This window comes from Jatropha curcas, chromosome 6 (genome assembly GCF_041381405.1).
Source record: "Jatropha curcas cultivar XTBG-Jc1 chromosome 6, XTBG_Jcur_1.0, whole genome shotgun sequence".
NCBI lineage: Eukaryota > Viridiplantae > Streptophyta > Magnoliopsida > Malpighiales > Euphorbiaceae > Jatropha > Jatropha curcas.
In genome coordinates, this window is record NC_143156.1 from 5,909,694 (window position 1) to 5,934,605 (window position 24,912).

Genomic DNA, 24,912 nt, shown 5'->3' on the forward strand with positions numbered 1-24,912 from the left:
ATACATATTTTATGAATCTGTATTTATTTATGTATTTATTTTAATTAAAAAATGAGCTTTTGAGTTTATGGAAACATATTTCGAGTGCGGAAACGCATTTCCAAATTATTCAATTTACAGAAATGGCCAATTTACAGAAATGGCCCGAAACGTTTCCGTGCAGGAAACATTTCTGAAACATAGATGTTTTATGTAGTATTCTTGTTGATTTTCCTGTCTAGGGTGTTCCTTCCTTTTCTTCCTTTTTTTTGCTCCCATGAGAGTTCCTTTATCCTGACGTCTGTTAGATGTGCAAGAAGAGAAAGAGCTCTTACTTGAAAAGCAATTAGCAATCAATCTGGTAAGAGAAACTACAGAGAAAGAAAGGAAAGTTCTAAATCGTCTTAGAAGATGGATTATAAGCTTGTAATGGGAGGAATTCTAGCCTCTATTTGGGCATTGGTTTTGTTTTATAGATTAAGAGGAAAGTACAGTAGAGTTTCCATGAATAACTTTAAAGATGGAATGCTGAAGAGACGTAGAAAAGAAATATGCCTACCTGAGATGGCTGCAACACCAGAAGTAATAATTGTTGGTGCTGTTGTTGCTGGTTCAGCTCTTGCTTATGCTCTTGGCAAGGTAAATTTTGTGATTTAGCATTGTATTATCAATCAATCAAACGAGTTTGAGATGAACAAATCTCCATGCATCAGTTCAAGTGCTATTTTTTTACTACACTGAAACATAATAGTTTGGATATTAACTGCAGGATGGACGCCGGGTGCATGTAACTGAGAGAGACTTGAATGAGCCTGATAGAATTGTTGGTGAACTGTTGCAGCCCGGCGGGTATCTTAAATTGATTGAGTTGGGTCTTGAAGGTATATGGAAAATTCAGCACATCGGATCTTCTGTAGTTCAGAAATTTATTAGAGTTTCAAATTTTACTCAATTAGTTAATGATGCTGCAGATTGTGTAGAACAGATTGATGCTCAGCAAATTTTTGGATATGCTATTTTCAAGAATGGAAAAAGTAGCAAGCTGTCATATCCTCTGAAGGCTTTTCATAATTCAAATGTGGCTGGAAGAAGCTTCCACAACGGACGTTTCATACAAAGAATGCGAGAGAAGGCTGCATCTCTTCCTAAGTAATCTTCCTTCTCATACATTTTCAGTTTTTCCCCGTTCTCTGCTTCAAGGAAATGAACAGAAACTCACAAATATAGGCTCAGCCTATATGTTATTCACCATTCTCTTTCTTTTTCCTTATATATGTAGTGTAAGATTGGAGCAAGGAACAGTAACATCACTTCTTGAGGAAAATGGAAATGTTAAAGGGGTAAATTACAAAACTAGAAATGGTGAAGAGCTGACTGCTCATGCTCCCCTCACAGTAGTTTGTGATGGTTGCTTTTCAAATTTCCAACGCTCTCTCTGCAGCTCAAAGGTATTTCTGCTGAGTAAACCTTGTGCTCTGTATGCCCTTTACAATTCATAATACTGAAGTTAAAACTTACTGCAAATTCTACAGGTTGATAGCCCTTCTTGTTTCGTTGCTATGGCACTGGAGAACTGTGAACTTCCTCATGCAAATCACGGACACGTTATTCTAGCGGACCCATCGCCCATCCTGTTTTATCCTATTAGCAGCAATGAGGTGCGCTGCTTAGTTGATATACCAGGCCAAAAAGTACCCTCCATTTCTAGAAAGGATTATAGAATTTAAGGATTCTAAGGTTATTCATCCCTTCAAAAGCACGAGCAGATAAATGTACATCTGGAATTTTAGACATATTTACTGAGATGCCTTCTATTGTATCTGTCATCTGATCACCAAAAACAAAAGAACATAAAGAGCTTGACATAATATCATAATCATTATCAACTTAAAACAATGAACATCAAATTTTTGTTCATGTTTATTATATAATAATTAAATCGATATGTCATCTCAATTTAACAAGAAGGAAATAGAGGAATAATATAATTATTTTGAAGATAGAAGTTTTGAGTCGTAAAATTACTAAATTATAGGAACTAAGTGGTAATTTATCAATAAAACAAAGTAGATTTTTTATGCACATACCATATTTGGAAGGATGGTTCATTCTCTGTTGAATACTGGTTCTGAAGTCAAAGAATGAATATTTGAATCCCTTCAATTGCTTTTCAAGTTTAAAAAGGAGGTTGGAGAGAGCTTCATTATGTAATGATGCCAGCAATGAAGTTTCTTCTAAGCATCTGCCATTGTTGTCTGGTTTAAGTACTCTAATAGCAGGAGCACAGCCTAATGCTGGCAAATTCATGAACGCAAATTTTCTGCCACCTATAGCAAATCAAGCATTCCATGGACTTCTCCTGGAGAATGGATATCCCAACTGATGCATTAAAACCACAACCATTTAATATATTTTCTACACGATCTCTACACTTTCCTTTAAAAAAGCAAGCAATATCCAGAAAAATTTTCTTCTCATTCAGATCTAGCCCATCATAACTGATTCTCAGGATTGGATTGATGTCACTGGAAATAATATTGCAGTTTATTTAAAATTGTTTCCCATTCTATTGGACTTCTGTTATATAAACAAGAGCCTAAAACCCTAAGAGCTAATGGATGGCGCCAAGCATATTCTGTTGCTCTTTTTGATGGCTTCATAAACCCATCCATGGGATGATTTTGTTTAAAGGCATCTTGGCTGAAGAGTTGAAGAGCTTCATCATCAGTTAAATTTTTAACCTCATTTATAAATTCTCCTCGACATGCACTTCTAAGCAACTGCCTTTCTCTGCTTGTTAGAATAATTCTACTTCCTGCACCGTACCAATTACACTGTCCAATTAGCTGCGTTATTTGGCGTTCATCATTCACATCATCAAGGACAATGAGAACCTTTCTTTTCCGAAGCCTTCTGAAAATGAAAGACTGTGAAACAAAGGGGCTGTCGTATCTTCAATTTGTCATCCTCTAATATTTCACCAAGTATTTGATCTCGTGCATCAGTTACTGTACCATCTATATATATATATATATATATATATATATATATGAAAGCTAAAACAAGAGAAGATTCAATGCTCTCTCTTTGTCCAACTTTCTATAGTTGGTTACAGCTTAGTTGCTTACAGCTTAATTGGAGTTCCTCTGCAAAATACTTTGGCTGGCCGGCTCCCCCTAATTCCACCGCGGACTACAACGTCCTCAACCTCTTCATCTTTCTATTTTCTTCATCCTCAACCTCATCCTCCTCACTTATCACATTACTAAAGCTAAGGTGAGGATGGACGCCACACTTAACAATCGCGTTGTAATTGCGACGATCTTTCCTATCTAGTGCGTAGAATTCAAAGACTGTCTTCTTGTTATCTAAAGGGACCTCAATTCTCTCACTCCAAAAAGATCACATGTTCTGAATAAAGGACGAAATCATCGCTTGACAGTGGCCATAAAAATTCATAATCCTCGAGATAACCTAGTTCTTTCACAGTCTCGTTCGTGAAAATATAGACTGTGTAACCAATTCTTGATACAACATGCCAAACAGGGTCCAAAAACTTTGGATCTATAACAACGCAGAGACCAAATTGCACCCTCTCGTGTTGTTTGGATGATGAAGACAAAGTCGGAGAATATCCACAGTTATTTTGATACATCATCCTTTGTGGCAGCTCATTCCCAGGGTAAAAAATGTTCTGTACCAAGAAAATCGCAGTTATTTTGATAAAACCTACAGAGAACAGAAATTAATGGTATATATCTATATATATATATATATAGCAGATGAAGAGGGAGAAAGGCTAGTAAATGATCCACAAATTCATTACACTTACCCAAATCCAAATTGAAGCAATTAGCAACTTCAAATGCAACAATGTTGTCTAGTTGGAATAAGCTGGATGCTGATTTCAGACTAGTGCAATTATTTCCGTATATTTTACATAATTTCGAGAGAGATGGATGCTCAGTTGGTAAATATTTTAGTCTCTTACATTGTCTAAAACTCAAAAAACGCAGCTTAGATAGTTGTTTGATGCAATCAGGTATGCTCTCGAAATTATTCCCACCTATCAGTAACCATTCCAGTGATGAATCTGAATGGCAAAGACAGCTAGGAAATTCTGATAGGCCACAAGATTCTAGCCTTATGACCCTCAATTGTCTCAACAGATTGACAGAAGACGGTAGTCCTTTGATACAAGTACCTCCAAGATCAAGCTGTGTTAGAGATTCCAAATTCCCTATGTTTTCTGGCAATCTCTTTAGATTTACACATCCGCCGAGATAAAAGTACATTAGAGACTTCAGATTGCAAATGCTGTCTGGGAGACTTTCAAGCATTGTAGAATCACTCAGGTAAAGTGAGGAAAGACGAGAGAGAGACCCAATTGATGGGTGCACCGTTTTTATTCTAGTTCGTTGCAAAACTAGCTTCTCTACGTTACACGGCAACTCTGGAAACTCTGCAAGTTTTAAGCATTCAGAGGCCCTAAATTCCTTGAGACTTTTCAAATCAAGGAAGCTTGGTAAAGTGCAAAGACTATTGCAACCCGTTAGATACAATCGAGTAAGCTTGCTCAAATATTTTGGAGAGGGAAACTCAACCAAACTTTCACAGTAACTCAGATCTAAAAACTCAAGTTTCGCGGCTTTGGACAAGTCTGAAATTCTTATTAGCTCCTTAGAGTCCCTGAGATCGACAAATTTCAAATTTCCCAGTTGCTGCAATGAAAAAGAAGTGTAAGAATGAAATCATATATCTAAGGTTCGCAAAAACTACCTGCAAAGAAGCATTTTAAATCCTACCTGAACTCCACTGCAAAGTTCTTTTAGTTTGCTTTCATGCATGCGAAGTTCGACCAAATTCTCTACATAAGAACCCAGTGGCAAAGATTTTAAAGGGAATTGATACCAGTGGATTAACCTTAGCTCTTCTGGCAGAAAACTGAGGCCTTTAGGAAGGTATACTTTGATTTTACTGAGTGAAGCATAGAACTTGAGAAACTTAAGATTATACATTTTCGCAAAGGCTCTAGGTTTTAAATTTAGCTCTTTGGCAGTAGACATGTTCAATGATATGCCTTTAATTGCTTCAGTCCCCTGAAAACAAACAGCCAAAATAAGTGCAAAAAGAAATCCAAAAGGTCATTAGAATTGAAGTTTTTTCTTAAAAAGTAGTAACGTTTTTATAAAGCTCAAAATATATAACAATAATATTACTCAAATATATTGATTCTTGCCTCAGCGCTTGTGAACAGGTAATATATATCCTTGGGATCCCACAGCCACCCACGCTTTCCAAATTGTTTTTCCTCGCGAACAATATCCTTGCCCATTTGCTGTAGCAAGTCATGCATGTGTAACTGATTCATTGTGATGGTGATGAGAGATCTATCAACGAGACGACTTATTCCAAATTTTGAACCAGGGACATCCAATAGACTTTCAACGCGATGTTTATCTCCTCCTTTAAACATGCATGCAATAGCAAGAAAGATTTCCTTTTCATTCTCACGTAGTCCATCATAACTTATTCTCAATATATGCTTGATTTTTTCATCAGATACACCTTTTAATTGTTCCAATTCATCTACCCATACTTCTTCACTCTTGCCATACAAATTGGAACCTAAAACTTTGAGAGCCAATGGAATGCCCTGAGCATGATCAATTGCCATATTGGACAACTCAAAATATCCTGTTCTTGGAAATTGTTGCTTGAAGGAATGCTTGCAAAACAGGCAGAGAGCTTCACTTTTATTTAATTTCTCAACTTCATATATTGTGGCACCACAGTTCTTAAGCAATTGTCTATCTCTGCTTGTCATAATTATTCTACTCCCTTGACCATAATCAGCATGCTTTCCGATTAAAAGTTCTACTTGCTGCACTAAATCATCCACATCATCAAGAACTATGAGAACTTTTTTTCTTGAGAGCCTACGTCTATTGAAAAGAGACAATGTACTACGATTACTTGAATTTTCTGCCTCTAATAGATCAGAAAGAATTTCCTTTTCTACGTCTAATCTTTCCTTAACATTTGCAACAAAACATCGGCTTGTAAATTGAACAGAAATTCTATCAAACACTTGTCTAGCAATGGTTGTTTTGCCGATACCGCCCATCCCCCAAATTCCTACAACTCGTACATCTGGCGACCCAAGGCATAACAATGACTCAACAATCTTGACTCGTGAATCAATTCCAACTAACCCATCATCATAAGCATCACTTGGATACACAATATTTAGTTTCTTCGAAGTATAGCTGACAATTTCCTCAATTAACTTGGAGTCAGACCTGGTTATATACATGGAAGGTACGACCAATCATCCACTAAAAATATAAAAAAAAAATAGGTAACCAAATTTATAAAGAATACTAACTAGGTTTACAGCTAAAATAAAATTCAGGAATCATATAAACATAAAATAGTAAAATAAGGACAATTGTACTTACTTAATGTTTTGTGAAACCAATCCTGAAATTTCTGAAATTTCTCTAAGAGCTTGGCACCAACTATCAACCTTGTGCAAATACTCCGGTTCTTCTCTATGCTTAGCTATGGCATCCCCAAATTTCCCTGTCAGATTTTGAACATGGCTTGGATCTACTCGGTAAAAAACTGGTAACACCATCTGCTCCATTGTTTTGTTGCAGTCAAGTATCTTCACAAGCTCATCCAAACACCAGGGAGAATATGCATAATTTTCCGAGAAAATGACCACTGAGATATATGATTTATCAATTATTGCCAAGAGGGATGAAGAGATGTCTTCACCCCTGTCAAGTTTTTCATCCACAAAAGCAACCATTTCATTTTGACTCAAAGCTTTATGGAGGTGACTGAGAAATACATCCCAGACATCTTCACCTCTAAAATTAACGAACACATCGTACTGCTTCTCCAGTTTCTTCAGTGGGGAAGTGGACGAAGAATCCATAATATATTACTCTGATAAAAAAAAAAAAAAAAAAAAAAAAAAAAAAAAAAAAAGAGAGAGAGAGTTTACAGATATATAGTTGGAGATAAGACTCCAAGATTTCCACTGCAATCACTCCGAAGGAAGGAGATGAAACACATAAAAGCATCAGAGCAGAAATCACTGCAAGATTTCAACTTTATTTGTTTCAAATAAGGGGGTTTAAAGTCAAAATTTGGGAAATTTTTTATTTCCTTGGTTATTTGAGAAGGTTCTGCCACATCTTACAAATGGGAACCGCGATAAAGTCTTCTTTAGGCAAAGGAAGGAAATTATTACTATTTAGATTTACAACATGAAATTTTTACAAATTATTGAAATTTGAGTTTATTATTTTATAAATCAGCAACTTAAAAAAAAAAATCACTCGTTACAAAATACATAAAAACATTACAAAATATTAATAAAAAAGTTATAAATTTTACAATTCATCGGAATTTTAAAAAAACAACTACTTTCTAGAAAATATTACAAAAATAATGGTAACTAGAACTATTATTTTGTAATCCTAGAATTTTATAAATAAAAAAATCGCTTTACAAATTTCTAAGAAATTTGTAAAAATAATGGTAATCAGAGCTATTATTTTATATACCACCAACTTTTACAGAAAATAATCACCATTTACTATATATTAGGAAGCATTACAAGATATTGACAGTTTTATAAAAAATAACCACCTTGTACAAAGTATAAAGTGTTATAAAAATTCGGTAATTTTACTTATTATTTTTTAATTTGGTAACTCTATCAAATTTAGCCAATTTTTAAAAATTATTAGAAAGTATTATAAAATATTGACAATCGGAGCTATTATTTTATAATCCGACAACTTTATCAAAAATATTTTTTTACAAATTATTAAGAACCAGTTGAAGGCCCACAGTTTATAGGGTTCGTTGTTTTATGTTGTACATTATATTTTATAAATTGAATTTAGTATATTATTAAAAGATATATTTCCTCTTGCATTATTAAATTATCATATTATAAAAATTATAATACCATTATTTATTTCAAATAATTATAAAATTTAACTAATATGTCTAGACAATTCTAGATAGATAATTTAAACAATTTAAACCGTATATTATTATAGATAATTTTATAAATTTTATGATTCAAATAATTCAATATATAGATAAATATTATTTATAAATATAATTATTACAAAACAGAGAAAATAAAGAAAATAAAAAAATAAATATTAATATATAATAATTCTAAATAAAAAATATTTTAGTTTAATTTAATACAAAGGCTAAAATAGATTAAAAATAGAAAATTTATACAAAAGAAAGTCATAACTATTTATCAATGTATATTTTATTTAAAAAAAAACTTAAATTTGAAATTTTAAAACTTTTGAAGGCCTAATTAATTTTTAGGTTTTAATTATTGATATATATATATATATATATATATATATATATATATATATAATTATATATATATATATAATTAAAAAAAAACTCAATCTCCAGTTAAATAGTAAAAAAATAAAGAGAATTTATTAATAACTTCTTAAAGAAAAGAAAAAAAAGAATTCTTATACTTATGAATAACAAATAATAAACAAATAATTATACAAGAGTCATAAACAAATAGTTATATTATTACAAAATAATGGTAATCAGAGCTATTATTTTGTTATCTAACAACTTTACAAAAAATAATAAATTTACAAAACATTAAAAATTAATAAATAGTTATCTTTTATAAAATATTATGAAATATGACATAATATTGATGAAAATATTATTATTTTGTAAAAATTATTTTAAAAATAATTATCTTTTACAGAATATTATGAAATATTTTAAATTATTATGTGTTTAAAAATTTAATTGTCTTAATTTTCATTCAAGGCGTTATAGAAAAAGTCATTCCCAAAACCGCAATTAGGGTTAGACTTAGTAATAATTTAATATTAAATGTATACAGACAAAACAACCCAAATTTCCACTTCTGCGTTCCTTCTCTTTTCCTCCCTCAGCTACTTTCCACCGTCCAAACATCAGCTTGCCCATCTTCTTTTGTACGCCAAGATTTGCTCATTACCCATTGATTGTGCCCTTATTATTGTGACGATACTTTTAGCACAGTACCTTGGCTAAACCTATTTGCGGTTGAAGTGAAATTTCCTTATGCATCTCGGTTAATTGAATCTCTTGCTCCAGGAATTATATATGCCCCACAACTATAGTAATTATGGTGAATGGACGGATAGTAATAATCTGTTAGAGAGCAATGTGATGATGCAATGTATTGTTGATGTCATAATTATTAAATTTTTGACCAATTTTAAGTTAGCAACTAGTTACATGGCAAAAAGTCAAGTAATTATCGTCGAGTCAACTGTCACGTTATAAAAATTAGATCCCACTAATATGTCACGTCAATTGAAAACACCTAATTGTAATATTTTATAAATTTAGACACTCAATCATTGTTGTTCTCGTTGAGACATTAAAATAGAAAAAACATAGAAAATTCAGAAACTAATAATATAATTATCCCTCAATAAATTAACACTAGTAGAGCTCAGTTCACGTGGAAGAAAATGAACGCCATGAGGAAGGAATACTTTGATTTCACTGCAGAATGAAGCAGAGAACTTAAGAAACTTAAGATAATACATCCTCTAAAGGTAATTTAATTTTAATTAGTTTATTAATTTTTCTATTTAAATATAAATTTTTAGTTAATATATTTAAATATAAAACTATATATGCAATTATGTTGTGGCAAAATATGATTAAAGTTTTTTATTTTAAATAATATATCATTTTATATACTATTTATTTTTTAAATATGATAACATTATAATAAACATTGATAATAATATAATTACGAATATCAAATGAGACCAAGGATTACACAAATACTATTTACAATTTGTAAATGTGGAAAGAATTGGGTTTTCTATATATCTCGTATTAAATAATACAACTCTATTTATACAACTCTGTATATAGAGTAGTTACAAAGGATAACTATATGAGTGTAAGACTATCGTTATAATACAACTACATACAGCTATTTAATAACAAATAATATAACCAATATTATCGGTAACACAATTGACATTGATTATATTATTTTATTACTAAAACTTCTTATTACGTTTGATCGGTGTAAATAAATAAATAATATTTTTTACAATAAATATATTTTATTAAGGATAAGTTGATAACATATTATTTTATATACTATAAATATATTAAATTAACTATATATTGAGAATACTAATTAAGAAGTTTTGTTCCATTCTAATTAGGAATTGCTGAATTAAAATCCTACTGTAGAAAAACTGTCCTATCATATATATATTTAGTTTAAATTGCTTTTGGTATCAAGAATTTGTTTATTTTTGTTATCAATAATTTTTTTGGTTTTTCTATCAAGAATATGTTCTTACTGGCTTAATAATTATTTTATATATAACTGTATATGCTACATAATTATATTTTTTTAATACTTTTGTGGGAACGGAAGGCCCAAACACATGCACTAACTAGTCTTTTAAGGGGATATTGCCCTTCCTCCTGGTTGTAGTCTGACAGTGTACATGTATTCCATTAAATATAAATATATGCTATATTTACATGGTATCAATAATTTTGTTAAGTTTTAAAATTATAATAGTAAGATTCTATAGCTTTGATTGGTCATAATAAAATAAAAATTTCATAATATTATTAAATACTTTTCATTTGATAAACAAAGTTTTATTTACAAAGCCATGCTTTTTTTAATTCATTTGAGGTCTTTATGGACCGAAATAACACTACGGGCTAACCAACAGAAAGTACTCTCCCTCTTAAACTTACTAAATTGGTGAAAACAATTGTGGTCGGTAGAATTCCTCTCACTCCAACTAGACCACCACCATACTACACTTTTAAATTATTGACAAATAAAAAAAAATATATAAAATAAGTTTAATACATACACGACAACGTGAACATTTGTAATGCACTTACGAGTACAAGTCCTACTAAAAAATAAGTTGAGCAAAGGGACAATTCTTACCGGTGATTCAACTGGAATTTTAGTTAAGCTATAGCATAGAAATAAATAAATAAATAAATAAAAAGTTGCCTTACGGCTTAGTTGGAGTTCCTCTGCAAAATACTTGGGCTGGCCGGCTCCCCCTAATTCCACCGCAGACTACAACATCCTCAACCTCTTCATCTTTCTCTTTTCTTCATCCTCAACCTCGTCCTCCTCACCTTCCACATTACTAAAGCTAAGATGAGGATGGACGCCACACTTAACAATCGCGTTGTAATTGCGACGATATTCCCTATCTAGAGCGTAGAATTCAAAGACTGTCTTCTTGTTATCTAAAGGGAGCTCAATTCTCTCACTCCAAAAGACCACATGTTCTGAATGAAGGACCAAACCATTGCTTGACAGTGGACAAAAAAATTCATAACGCAGAGGTATAATCTCCTTAACCTGGAAATAATCTAGTTCTTTCACAGTCTCGTTCGTGAAAATATAGACCGTGTAACCAATTCTTGATACACCATGCCAAACAGGGTCCAAAAACTTTGGATCTATAACAACACAGAGACAAAATTGCACCCTCTCGTGTTGTTTGGATGATGAAGACCAATTCAGAGAATATCCACAGTTATTTTGATACATCATCCTTTGTGGCAGCTCATTCCCAGGGTAAAAAATGTTCTGTACCAAGAAAATCGCAGTCACTTTGATAAAACCTACAGAGAACAGAAATTAATGGTATATATATATATATATATATAGCAGATGAAGAGGGAGAAAGGCATACCTTTCTATTCCGCAGAGGTGTGGCTAGTAAATGATCCAAAAATTCATTACACTTGCCCAAATCCAAATTGAAGCAATTAGCAAATGCAAATCTAACAATGTTGTCTAGTTGGAATAAGCTGGATGCTGATTTCAGACTAGTGCAATTATTTCCGTATAATTCATATAATTTCGAGAGAGATGGAAGCTCACTTGGTAAATATTTTAGTCTCTTACATTGTCTAAAATTCAAATGACGCAGCTTAGATAGTTGTTTGATGCAATCAGGTATGCTCTCGAAATTATTCCCACCTATCAGTAACCATTCCAGTGATGAATCTGAACGGCAAAGACAGCTAGGAAATTCTAATAGGCCACAAGATTCTAGCCTTATGTACCTCAATTGCCTCAACAGATTGACAGAAGACGGTAGTCCTTTGATGCGAGTACCTTCAAGACCAAGCTCCGTTAGAGATTCTAAATCCCCCAATTTCTCTGGCAAACTATGGAGATTTGCACAGTTCCCTACCTGGAGAGTTTCTAATTTTCTAAGATTGCAGATACTGTCTGGTAGTTCTATTAAACCAGAATTGGTTGCATCTAAGCCCCCTAGAGATTCCAAATTCCCTATGTTTTCTGGCAATCTCTTTAGATTTACACATCCTCTGATTTGAAAGTATGTTAGAGACTTCAGATTGCAAATGCTGTCTGGGAGACTTTCAAGCATTGTAAAATCATTCAAGTACAATAAGGAGAGACGAGAGAGAGACCCAATTGATGACGGCACCTTTTCTATTCTAGTTCGTTGCAAATGCAGCTCCTCTATGTTACACGGGAACTCTGGAAACTCTGCAAGTTTTAAGCATTCAAAGGCCCAAAATTCCTGGAGACTTTTCAAATCAAGGAAGCTTGGTAAGGTGCAAAGACTATTGCAATTCGTTAGACGCAATCGAGTAAGCTTGCTCAAATATTTTGGAGAGGGAAACTCAACCAAACTTTCACAGTAACTCAGATCTAAAAACTCAAGTTTCGCGGCTTTAGACAAGGCTGGAATTCTTATTAGCTCCTTAGAGTTTCTGAGATCGACGAATTTTAAATTTCCCAGTTGCTGCAATGAAAACGAAGTGTAAGAATAAAATCATATATCTAAGGTTCACAAAAACTACCTGCAAAGAAGTATTCTAAATCCTACCTGAACTCCACTGCAAAGTTCTTTTAGTTTGCTTTCCTGCATGCGAAGTTCGACCAGATTCTCTACATAAGAACCCAGTGGCAAAGATTTTAAAGGGAATTGATACCAGTGGAGTAACCTTAGGTCTTCTGGCAGAAAATTGAGGCCTTTAGGAAGGTATACTTTGTTTTTACTGAGTGAAGCATAGAACTTGAGAAACTTAAGATTATACATTTTCTCAAAGGCTGTAGGTTTTAAATTTAGCTCTTTGGCAGTAGACATGTCCAACGATATGCCTTTAATTGCTTCAGTCCCCTGAAAACAAATAGCCAAAATACATGCAAAAAGAAATCCAAAAGGTCATTAGAATTGAAGTTTTTTCTTAAAAAGTAGTAACCTTTTATATAAAGCTCAAAATATATAACAATAATATTACTCAAGTTTATTGATTCTTGCCTCAGCTCTTGTGAACAGGTAATATATATCCTTGGGATCCCACAGCCACCCACGCTTTCCAAACTGTTTTTCCTCGCAAACAATATCCTTGCCCATTTGCTGTGGCAAGTCATGCATATGTAACTGATTCATTGTGATGGTGATGAGAGATCTATCAACGAGACGACTTATTCCAAATTTTGAACCAAGGACATCCAATAGACTTTCAACGCGATGTTTATCTTCTCCTTTAAACATGCATGCAATAGCAAGAAAGATTTCCTTTTCATTCTCACGTAGTCCATCATAACTTATTCTCAATATACGCTTGATTTTTTCATCAGATACACCTTTTAATTGTTCCAATTCATCTACCCATACTTCTTCACTCTTGCCATACAAATTGGAACCTAAAACTTTGATAGCCAACGGAATGCCCTGAGCATGATCAATTGCCATATTGGACAACTCAAAATATCCTGTTCTTGGAAATTGTTGCTTGAAGGCATGCTTGAAAAACAGGCAGAGAGCTTCACTTTTATTTAATTTCTCAACTTCATATATTGTGGCACCACAGTTCTTAAGCAATTGTCTATCTCTGCTTGTCATAATTATTCTACTCCCTTGACCATAATCAGCATGCTTTCCGATTAAAAGTTCCACTTGCTGCACTAAATCGTCCACATCATCAAGAACTACGAGAACTTTTTTCCTTGAGAGCCTACGTCTATTGAAAAGAGACAATGTACTACGATTACTTGAATTTTCTGCCTCTAATAGATGAGAAAGAATTTCCTTTTCTACATCACACAATGTGCATTTTTCTAATCTTTCCTTAACATTTGCAACAAAACATCGGCTTGTAAAATGAACAGAAATTCTATCAAACACTTGTCTAGCAATGGTTGTTTTGCCGATACCGCCCATCCCCCAAATTCCTACAACTCGTACATCTGGCGACCCAAGGCATAACAACGACTCAACAATCTTGACTCGTGAATCAATTCCAACTAACCCATCATCATAAGCATCATTTGGATACACAATATTTAGTTTCTTCAAAGTATAGCCGACAATTTCCTCAATTAACTTGGAGTCAGACCTGGTTATATACATGGAAGATACGACCAATGACCCACTAAAAATATAAAAAAAATAGGTAACCAAATTTATAAAGAATACTAACTAGGTTTACAGCTAAAATAAAATTCAGGAATCATATAAACATAAAATAATAGAACAAGGACAATTGTACTTACTTAATGTTTTGTGAAACCAATCCTGACATTTCTGAAATTTCTCTAAGAGCTTGGCACCAACTATCAACCTTGTGCAAATACTCCGGTTCTTCTCTATGCTTAGCTATGGCATCCCCAAATTTCCCCGTCAGATTTTGAACATGGCTTGGATCTACTCGGTAAAAAACTGGTAAGACCATCTGCTCCATTGTTTTGTTGCACTCAAGTATCTTCAAAAGCTCATCCAAACACCAGGGAGAATATGCATAATTTTCCGAGAAAATGACCACTGAGATATATGATTTATCAATTATTGCCAAGAGGGATGAAGAGATGTCTTCACCCCTGTCAAGTTTTTCATCCACAAAAGCAACTATTTCATTTTGACTCAAAGCTTTATGGAGGTGACTGAGAAATACATCCCGGACATCTTCACCTCTAAAATTAACGAACACATCGTACTGCTTCTCCAGTTTCTTCAGTGGGGAAGCGGAAGAAGAAGCCATAATATATTACTCGAATAAAAACCAAAAAAAAAAAAAAAAAGAGAGAGAGAGAGTGTTTACAGATATATAGTTGGAGATAAGACTCCGAAAGAAGAAGATTACACACAGTTAAAAGCGTCAGACAGAAAACGCGTGTAGGAAAGTTGGGTAATTGTTCTGATCTACTTTAATGACCAAAAGTGAAAATCATAGAAGAAAATAAGAATCTTTCCTCTCTTTTTGAAAAAATAAATAAGTTAATTTAAATATGAATTTTCATGGTATAAATATATTACTTAATTGAATTTATGTAATAATATATGAAATAAATTCATAATTGAAAATTTTATGTACTTTTATTTCTTAATTATCTTTGAAATTATAATAAAAATAAATAATAAATATCAATTTATGCCATATAATTTTTTATACTTTTATTAAAATAAAAACGTTATTAATAAAATTCTTTCATTTAATTTAGTGATAGTTATATATTTAACTTGGATCTCTTTATTCAATAGCACAGTAATGTTAAAAAATATTAAAATAAAAGATAAAAATATTAAAATAACAATCATAATAATAAAAAATATTTTGCTAAAAAATTAAATTTTTTAAATGCTCGTGGTCAAATTTGATAAAATAAACAAGTTAAATAAGTAAAAAATTTTGAAAAATTGACTTCTACAAACCAGGAATCAATTTTGTCCGTTTTGTTGAATTCATTTGAAAACTCCACCTATTTTTATGCAATTTGGTGTAATTATCTTAAATTTCATATAATTAAAATCATAGAATTGAAATTTAAATTTTCTTCTTCATTCTAAACATAAAAATATAGATTTCTAAATATAATTTAGAAAAAATTAATTACAATTATTTCATCCTTACCATTTTAAAAATGCCTTTTGAAATCTATACCTTTTGAAAGGAGCATCTATATTTGTTTGTTTATAAATCCGTCTAATGGCTATATCAGGCTTAGAAGTTATAAAAAACCTTGCAATCATTTAAAATAACCCCAGATTCAGTATAAATTGTTCGAGTTCAAAAGATATAAAATAGCTTGACATCAGCATAAATGGATCCCGCTAAAGCAGATGGTCTTGGAGCCAAAGAAGTGAGGTTCTTCCTGAACTCTGTTTTTTCTGCTCTGGTGCACTGTTTCAACTTTCAATCAATCGCTTGAAAAGCTAACTGTTATATTACATTACAAAACAACATTGCATATTATCTCATGTCTGTTGCGTTTATGTTTGCTTTTGTTTCAGAAGATCTCTGTTTTCTTATTTGAATAGGCTTTACTCAAATACCCAATTTACCCATAACAAGTAAGCCAACCTCTTCAGTCTTCACCCCCAATGCAATGCTAGGATTCATCTTATATTTACAATACACATTATATTTACAACAAATGGTTATTTCACCTTATAGTTCTTGATTTGATTTTTTTATTTTGATATTATTTTACTTTGTTTTTTTATTTTGAGCTAATTGGTCTTTGATTGAATATTTCATTATTTTTTATTTTGATCTTAAATATTTTATTGATTTTTGATTAAAGTTGTTTGGATGAAGTTTAAATAGTAACCTTTGGTGATGAAGATAATGAAAAAGGGGATGGTTTAACATAAAACAAAAATGTGATATGAAAATAAGGATATTTTTGTCTTTTCTTATTGACCTAACGACCAAATTGATTAAAATAGAATGGGAGAATTAATGTTATGACAAAAGTAAAATACAGAGACTTCAAAAAATATTTATCGAAATGGAGGGATTTACTAGTTGCTTTCGATATACACAGGAATGTAATAGTCATTTTCCTTACAATTTATTTATTTCAAATAAGGGGGTCATTCCTTAGAATGTGATAAAATAAGTTATAAATTTTACAATTCCTCGGCATTTTAAAAAAACAACTGCTTTCTAGAAAATATTACAAAAATAATGGTAACTAGAACTATTATTTTGTAATCCGAGAATTTTATAAATAAAAAAAAATCGTTTTACAAATTTCTTAGAAATTTTACAAAATATTGGTAATTAGAGCTATTATTTTATATACCACCAAATTTTACAGAAAATAATCACCATGTACTATATATTAGGAAGCATTACAAGTTATTGACAGTTTTACAAAAAATAACCACCTTTTACAAAAGTATAAAGTATTATAAAAATTCGGTAATTTTACTTATTATTTTGTAATTTGGTAACTATATAAAATACAGCCAATTTTTACAAATTATTAGAAAGTATTTTAAAATATTGACAATCGGAGCTATTATTTTATAATCCGAGATAACTTTAAACTAAAAATATTTTTTACAAATTATTATAAAATTAGTTGAAGGCCCACGGTTTATAGGGTTGGTTGTTTTATGTTGTACATTATATTTTATAAATTGGATTTAGTATATGAAATACCCTTAATTTTTATTTTCGAAACCTTTGAATTTTTATTAAATCAAAAATCTGAATTTTTGACTGTCTGAACTGCAACTGCTATTTAATTATAATTCGAGCCCAAGTTTACGGAGCTGGGCTCAAGCCCAAGTCGTATTATTAAATAATTGCCGAGTGGAGAACCTTTGGAAATGTATATGTATATGTGAGTGATTACTATATAAAATAATTATTCTAAAAATCTATTATTATTACTATTTAGTAAATTGAGGAAATGTTCTAGAACCTAACTAAAAGAGTCAAAATAAATCAAATCGGATTAGAAAATATGCAAATCGAGCCAAAAATCGAATCAGACCAAACCGGTTCGAATGGAACCGGAATGATCTAGAAACCGACCCACTTTCTTTCTTTCTTTCTTTCTTTTTTTCTCTCCTTTCTTCTTCTTCCTCCAGCGTTGACTTCACCCCCGCCCTTCACCTCCTCTCGTTTTTCCGACGACTAGAGACCCACGCCGCGCCTCCTCGCTGATAAGTGTTATTTTTATAGTATTTTTATTGTGATTTTGAATAAAATTTCTATTACTTTTAATTTATTTAAATTAGTTTTTATGTAATATTAATATGTTTTTACTTAAAAGCTTCCTTGAAACACAACTCACTTGATTTGGAGGAAAATGTAGGGTTTTGCAAGAAAAAGGACAAAAATAAGGTAAAAATTCATTAAGCACGCCCGTGCTACAGTAGCACGCCCGTGCTGCTACAGTACCCCGTGCTACAGTGCCGTGCTGTTATTGCATAAGACTTCCAGAGGAGTGCACGCCCCAGCCCGTGCTACAGTGCACGCCCGTGCTGCTACAGTACCCCGTGCTACAGTGCCGTGCTGTTATTGCATAAGACTTCCAGAGGAGTGCACGCCCCAGCCCGTGCTACAGTGCACGCCCGTGCCAAGCAAAGAATCCTAAACTTAGTCAAAAGTTGCCAACTAACTTCCACCAATTTATGGAGCTAATCTTGGACAACTTTCTTCACATACAAATCAAGCCTTAATTTATGCACATGGAAGACATAATTGAGAGAAATTCAAGGCTTGATTGAGAGCTTTATTCCGTAAACAAGGTGGAATTTATTCCATAAACAAGGTGGAATTTATTCCTTAAACAATGTAGAAGTTCTCTCCCAAGAAGTCTATATAAAGAGAGGAAGGATGCATTGTAAAAGGATTGGCATACTCTACAACTCTCCATCTTTCTCTCATTTTATAGTTTTGTATATAGTTTATTTTTAGAAGTTAAGTATTCAAGAGTTGTGCAAAGTTTCAAGGAAGTCATCCAAGCAATTCATCACTAGTTCTTATTTCTAAACTCTTAATCTTGTTTATTTCTTTCATTATCCTTATTGATTATGGAATATTTATCAAGGATTATTGGGTTTTATTTAAGTACTATGTGTAACTAAATTCTTATACTAGGGGTTTGATGTAGCTTAATCTCTTTTCCAATTTATGCAATTAGATTTATTTTTCCTTATTCAAGTTATGATTTATTAATGAACTTAATGCTTCTAGGCAAAATTTTCCCCTAGATTGATTTATTTCAATTATCACTATCGGAAGAAGGATCTTTGATATGAAAAGGTTAATAAAACACATGAGAATAATAACTTGATGCGGAAGCTATACGGTTTGACTCATGGGGGGTTTTCATAAGTTAATGACCTTAGGTTATGAATTCACAAAACAAACCATAAAACTTAATGATTTAATTCATGTTTGATTGCACTATTGGAAGATAGGTAATTAGATCGAGTTAAAATAGCTAACAATACATCGGGAGAGCTTGTTAGTGATTTTTGGGTTGTTTCCCCTACTTGAATAATTAAATTGATCAATGAACTAATGAAATAAATTGGATAGAGTTAAGCGAAATCAAAACCCCTAGTAGTTTCATTTCCTTGATTTCTTTAATCACTAATTGCTTGCTTAACTTCTTATTTTTACTTGTTGAATTTAATTTCTATAAACAATTTCCTCATTTATCGTTTAAATAATAACAAGATAACATAATTTTGGTACTTGGTATACAATCCCTGTGGATACGATACTCTACTCACTCTATATTACTTGTAGCGATTTCGTACACTTGCGAAAATAAGCTGTCAAGTTTTTGGCGCCGTTGCCGGGGATTGGCAATTCCAATAACAATACGAATTATCTTGTTATTAATTTAGACATTTTGTTTTTATTTCTTGATTAAAATATTTGTTTATATTATTTGTAGTTTCTTGTTCCTCTGTTTTTTATTGATTTTTATTTTCATTATTTTCTTGCGAATTATTTTGAGATGTTTCATCAACAAGTAGTCGCAAGTTTTGTTCAACAACATTTAGAGCCATTTTATGCAGCTTGGGCAAGATTTAATGAATTGTTAGAGAGATGTCCTTATCATAATTTTGCTAATAAATATCTCCCTTACATATTCTATTGTGGATTAGATGAAGAAACTAAAAATTGGATAGATAATGGATTTTCTACAACCAATATTCACCTTCTTGAAAGTAGCCATGAAGATGTACTTTACATATTAAATGATATGGCAGATTTTGACTACCGTTGTCATTTGGATCCTTCATTGCAGGATTGGAATCACCAATATCCTCAAAATTTTGAGTATGAAGAAGAAAAGCAAAAGAATTTAGAGGATTTGATTTCTGCCCTTACTAATTCTCACATTGAATTTATGAATGAAACTCGTGAGAATTTTAAGATCCAACAAGCAACAATAAAGAATTTGGAGATACAAGCAACGGAATTGATAAGCATGGCAATTAATGGATATCAAGATAATGAGTGCAAAATGAATTCTGAGGAAACTTCATGGGAAATTGCATATTTAGAAGATGTAAAACCTACATGTGAAAAATGCTATTCCTTTGAAGATGAGTTAGATCTCAATTTCTTGTTTTCAGACATGATTATTAATGAGGTACAATTGGAAGGGACCTTGGTTGAGAGTCTAAATGAAAACAAGAAGAAAACAATATTGGTGGATGAAGAAAAAATTGAGACTATTGATTTGAGCTCATCAATGGTCTTTATATATACACCACCAGAAGATCCATTCTTTCCAATAATCCCACATTTAATAAATTGTGTTCTTCATGATCTAATACAGGTTTTTCCCCAAGTTCAACATTCAAAGCAAAATGTTGTTGGTATGACGAGCATAAATTTTCTTAAATTAGCCAATCTTGAGGGCATTTTCAACCAAGACCCATGTGTGATACTACATGATACATACTATGGGCGAATGCCGTTATTTGATAAACTTCTCAAAAGTCGAGTTTAAAGACTTTAAACAAAACGCTAATGGGAGGCAACCCATAATTTTCTTTCTCTTCCTTTGCAAATTTTTATTTTCATTTCTTTTATTACTTATATTTTTTTATTTTGTTCTCCCATCCTTAAACCATTATTTTCTTTTATTTTGGTGTTTTGTATTGCAGGTCAAAAAAAAAAAAAAAAAAAAAAAGGAGTCAGGCTCTAGCACCCCCTGACAGCACCCTCGTGCTACAGTGGCACGCCCGTGCCACAGTGCACGCCCTGGCCCGTGCAAGCTTCTGACTCTTGAAGTAGAGAAAGCACGCCCGTGCTACAGTTCCCGTGCTATCCAGCACGCCCGTGCTACTGTGCACGCCCTGGCCCGTGCAACCTTCTGACTCTTGGAGCCTGTGCTACAGTACCCGTGCTACAGTTACAGTACCCGTGCTACAGCTACAGTACCTGTGCTACAGTGCATGCTTCCTTTCCATTTTTATTTTTATTTTTATTTTTTTTATTATTTTTTTATTTTTATTTTTTATTTTTTTTTCGATTTTTTTTTCTTCTTAACAATTATGCCTATATTATTATTATTATTATTATTATTATTATTATTATTATTGTGTTATGTTGTTATATCTTTTTATTTTTGTGTAGTATTTAATCCTTTCTCACTGTTAGAATGTAGGCATTGGAACTATGCACTTGGCTTCCTTGAATATTATTGTATTTTTCAATACAATGGTGGTAAGGTGTTCTCAACTCTATTTTATTCTTATACCTTGTTTTGATGAATTATGATAAATTTGGGGAATTGATCTTATTTTTGCACACATTGGGGACAATGTGCTAGATTAAGTTGGGGAAAGGAAAATTTTAGTCAAAATTTTATTTTATTTTTATTTATTTTTATTTTTATTTTTATTTTTATTTTTTTTATTTCATTAGTTTAATATAGATGGGATAATTATGAGCAAAATTTATGATTTATCTTAAAATCATTAACATTTGAATAAATTAATGATGTTTCCAAAGTTAATTGTTTTTAACCAAATTGATATTGTTAACATACTTCTTTGATTTAACCATTTGTTTAGAAAATTTTGAATCCTAACTTGAATATAAAACAAGGGACACTAAAGCCATATTAAATGTATGTTTTAAATCAATAAAGGATGAAGGTTTTATTTTAAACAAAGTAGTAGGGAGCATAAAATGCAACTACTTATTACTTATATTCCTATAAATATATAAGTGGTATGGAGCATAAAATGCAACCACAAAAGAAGAAAAAGATGAGAAGTGGTATGGAGCATAAAATGCAACCAATTTCTTTAATAGAAGTAGGTTACCTAAAAATGCCTTGAGATGAGAAATATTACATGTAGGCTAAACTTGTCCCAAGTAACTAATATTCTAAAGAAGGAGACAAAAATATTCCTTACTCATGTTTAATAAAAAGAATATGTTATATTAATTTTGGCTAGAAATAACTTAGGAAATATATACAATTTATTCTTATGTTAATAATTTGGATATTTATTAAATTCGTGAATAATTATTCCCTACTATATTAAGCTAGCTTTCTTAGTTTTTAGTTTTGTTGCTTGAGGACAAGCAATGGTTTAAGTTTGGGGAATTTTGATAAGTGTTATTTTTATAGTATTTTTATTGTGATTTTGAATAAAATTTCTATTACTTTTAATTTATTTAAATTAGTTTTTATGTAATATTAATATGTTTTTACTTAAAAGCTTCCTTGAAACACAACTCACTTGATTTGGAGGAAAATGTAGGGTTTTGCAAGAAAAAGGACAAAAATAAGGTAAAAATTCATTAAGCACGCCCGTGCTACAGTAGCACGCCCGTGCTGCTACAGTACCCCGTGCTACAGTGCCGTGATGTTATTGCATAAGACTTCCAGAGGAGTGCACGCCCCAGCCCGTGCTACAGTGCACGCCCGTGCTGCTACAGTACCCCGTGATACAGTGCCGTGCTGTTATTGCATAAGACTTCCAGAGGAGTGCACGCCCCAGCCCGTGCTACAGTGCACGCCCGTGCCAAGCAAAGAATCCTAAACTTAGTCAAAAGTTGCCAACTAACTTCCACCAATTTATGGAGCTAATCTTGGACAACTTTCTGCACATACAAATCAAGCCTTAATTTATGCACATGGAAGACATAATTGAGAGAAATTCAAGGCTTGATTGAGAGCTTTATTCCATAAACAAGGTGGAATTTATTCCATAAACAAGGTGGAATTTATTCCTTAAACAATGTAGAAGTTCTCTCCCGAGAAGTCTATATAAAGAGAGGAAGGATGCATTGTAAAAGGATTGGCATACTCTACAACTCTCCATCTTTCTCTCATTTTATAGTTTTGTATATAGTTTATTTTTAGAAGTTAAGTATTCAAGAGTTGTGCAAAGTTTCAAGGAAGTCATCCAAGCAATTCATCACTAGTTCTTATTTCTAAACTCTTAATCTTGTTTATTTCTTTCATTATCCTTATTGATTATGGAATATTTATCAAGGATTATTGGGTTTTATTTAAGTACTATGTGTAACTAAATTCTTATACTAGGGGTTTGATGTAGCTTAATCTCTTTTCCAATTTATGCAATTAGATTTATTTTTCCTTATTCAAGTTATGATTTATTAATGAACTTAATGCTTCTAGGCAGAATTTTCCCCTAGATTGATTTATTTCAATTATCACTATCGGAAGAAGGATCTTTGATATGAAAAGGTTAATAAAACACATGAGAATAATAACTTGATGCGGAAGCTATACGGTTTGACTCATGGGGGGTTTTCATAAGTTAATGACCTTAGGTTATGAATTCACAAAACAAACCATAAAACTTAATGATTTAATTCATGTTTGATTGCACTATTGGAAGATAGGTAATTAGATCGAGTTAAAATAGCTAACAATACATCGGGAGAGCTTGTTAGTGATTTTTGGGTTGTTTCCCCTACTTGAATAATTAAATTGATCAATGAACTAATGAAATAAATTGGATAGAGTTAAGCGAAATCAAAACCCCTAGTAGTTTCATTTCCTTGATTTCTTTAATCACTAATTGCTTGCTTAACTTCTTATTTTTACTTGTTGAATTTAATTTCTATAAACAATTTCCTCATTTATCGTTTAAATAATAACAAGATAACATAATTTTGGTACTTGGTATACAATCCCTGTGGATACGATACTCTACTCACTCTATATTACTTGTAGCGATTTCGTACACTTGCGAAAATAAGCTGTCACTCGCCGTCGAGTCCTCACCGCAGCAGCCCCGCCTTCCTTCCCTTCTCTTCGCCGTCGAGTCCTCACCGCAGCAGCCCCGCCTTCCTTCCCTTCTCTCCGTTTCTGTTTCTGGTGAGCGCAAAAGTCACAGCGAAGCTGAGACCTCAGCTCGATCGAGACAGTCGCGTCTCCGTCCTTCCCTTCGAGCAACTTCGACGACTATCTCCGATGAGGTAAGCTGATTTTCCTCCCATTTCACTCCTTTAGAAATCATTTTGTATAGATTAGGCGATTTATCGCAGGAATTGATCAAAATGGAACTTAGGGATTTAAGAAAAAAAATTGGGATTTTGTTAGATATTGACATAATCTGTAGTAGTTGGCTATAGAACTGAGTTCTATATGAAACTTGCTGTGTTTTGGCGTAAGAATTGCAAGATTCAGGAACCATGGTACCTCCGGCCACCGTAGACGGCGGCGACAGCGGTGGCTCCGGTGACCGGAGTTCCCAAGAGGCAGAACCTTGCATTTTTCGTGTAGAGTATGATTATATAATTAGTTTTACTATCTAACATCAATTGATATTAAATCTGTGGATTAACGTATATTTAGAAATTAGGCTTCAGGCTGAAAAAATCAAGGAAGTCGATAAACAAGAACTATATGATCTTAGAAAGGTTTAATTAGCTAGTTAGCAAAGTAATTAAATTTGGTTAGTAATTCAAAATGAGTTATATGGATGAATTTTATAATAATGAGAATGTTTTAGTTTCTATGAACTTAATACTAATAAGGATTATTAGTGTATTTTGTTATATATATATCATATTGTTATTTGGATGATATGAGCTGCTTAAAGT

At 32.2% G+C, this 24,912-nt stretch overlaps 3 protein-coding genes across 6 annotated transcripts in view; 1 reads left to right on the top strand and 2 right to left on the bottom strand.

Moving 5' to 3' along the window:
• Positions 1–7,187, bottom strand: part of LOC105650836 (disease resistance-like protein DSC1) — a 49,337-nt gene extending 42,150 nt beyond the window's left edge. Inside the window, exons 1-6 of one of the 2 annotated variants that reach the window (XM_089722594.1) lie at positions 6,441–7,187; positions 5,219–6,281; positions 4,785–5,078; positions 3,812–4,700; positions 2,067–3,673; positions 1,195–1,806 (exon numbers count right to left, since the gene is read on the bottom strand). In XM_089722594.1, the coding sequence (XP_089578720.1) occupies positions 3,651–3,673; positions 3,812–4,700; positions 4,785–5,078; positions 5,219–6,281; positions 6,441–6,925 (2,754 nt within the window). In that variant the 5' untranslated portion in view covers positions 6,926–7,187 and the 3' untranslated portion in view covers positions 1,195–1,806; positions 2,067–3,650. Of the gene's footprint in view, positions 1–1,194; positions 1,807–2,066; positions 3,674–3,811; positions 4,701–4,784; positions 5,079–5,218; positions 6,282–6,440 lie in introns of those variants that run through there. The other variant, XM_089722595.1, reaches the window with a different exon arrangement.
• LOC149495405 (squalene epoxidase 1-like) lies at positions 186–1,886 on the top strand. 2 transcript variants are annotated; one of them, XM_089722605.1, is made up of 5 exons: positions 189–618; positions 749–860; positions 951–1,128; positions 1,259–1,427; positions 1,512–1,886. In XM_089722605.1, exons 1-5 carry the CDS (start codon positions 391–393, stop codon positions 1,704–1,706), a joined length of 882 nt encoding a protein of 293 aa, XP_089578731.1. In that variant the 5' UTR covers positions 189–390; the 3' UTR covers positions 1,707–1,886. The 2 variants fall into 2 exon arrangements, with proteins under 2 accessions (XP_089578730.1, XP_089578731.1); XM_089722604.1 differs by having other exon boundaries at positions 186–618; positions 749–1,128.
• Positions 7,188–10,858: 3,671 nt separating the features above from the next.
• On the bottom strand, positions 10,859–15,181 carry LOC119369963 (disease resistance protein RPV1-like). Of its 2 annotated transcripts, none has more exons than XM_089722612.1 (5): positions 14,609–15,177; positions 13,371–14,451; positions 12,936–13,229; positions 11,766–12,851; positions 10,859–11,659 (listed from the first exon to the last, which is right to left on the bottom strand). In XM_089722612.1, exons 1-5 carry the CDS (start codon positions 15,091–15,093, stop codon positions 11,138–11,140), a joined length of 3,468 nt encoding a protein of 1,155 aa, XP_089578738.1. In that variant the 5' UTR covers positions 15,094–15,177; the 3' UTR covers positions 10,859–11,137. The 2 variants fall into 2 exon arrangements, with proteins under 2 accessions (XP_089578738.1, XP_089578739.1); XM_089722613.1 differs by having other exon boundaries at positions 11,523–11,694; positions 14,609–15,181.
• Positions 15,182–24,912: the final 9,731 nt, after the last annotated feature.

What these genes read in the sequence shown, in the direction of transcription:
- LOC149495405 (XM_089722604.1), top strand. Translation starts at nt 391, where the DNA reads ATGGATTATAAGCTTGTAATGGGAGGAATTCTAGCCTCTATTTGGGCA. An exon ending in TTGCTTATGCTCTTGGCAAG is followed by an intron (nt 619 to 748) that starts GTAAATTTTGTG and finishes TATTAACTGCAG; the next exon opens with GATGGACGCCGGGTGCATGT. An exon ending in GCTCTCTCTGCAGCTCAAAG is followed by an intron (nt 1,428 to 1,511) that starts GTATTTCTGCTG and finishes CAAATTCTACAG; the next exon opens with GTTGATAGCCCTTCTTGTTT.
- LOC119369963 (XM_089722612.1), bottom strand. Translation starts at nt 15,093, where the DNA reads ATGGCTTCTTCTTCCGCTTCCCCACTGAAGAAACTGGAGAAGCAGTAC. An exon ending in TTGGTTTCACAAAACATTAA is followed by an intron (nt 14,452 to 14,608) that starts GTAAGTACAATT and finishes GTATATAACCAG; the next exon opens with GTCTGACTCCAAGTTAATTG. An exon ending in ACCTGTTCACAAGAGCTGAG is followed by an intron (nt 13,230 to 13,370) that starts GCAAGAATCAAT and finishes ATTTGTTTTCAG; the next exon opens with GGGACTGAAGCAATTAAAGG.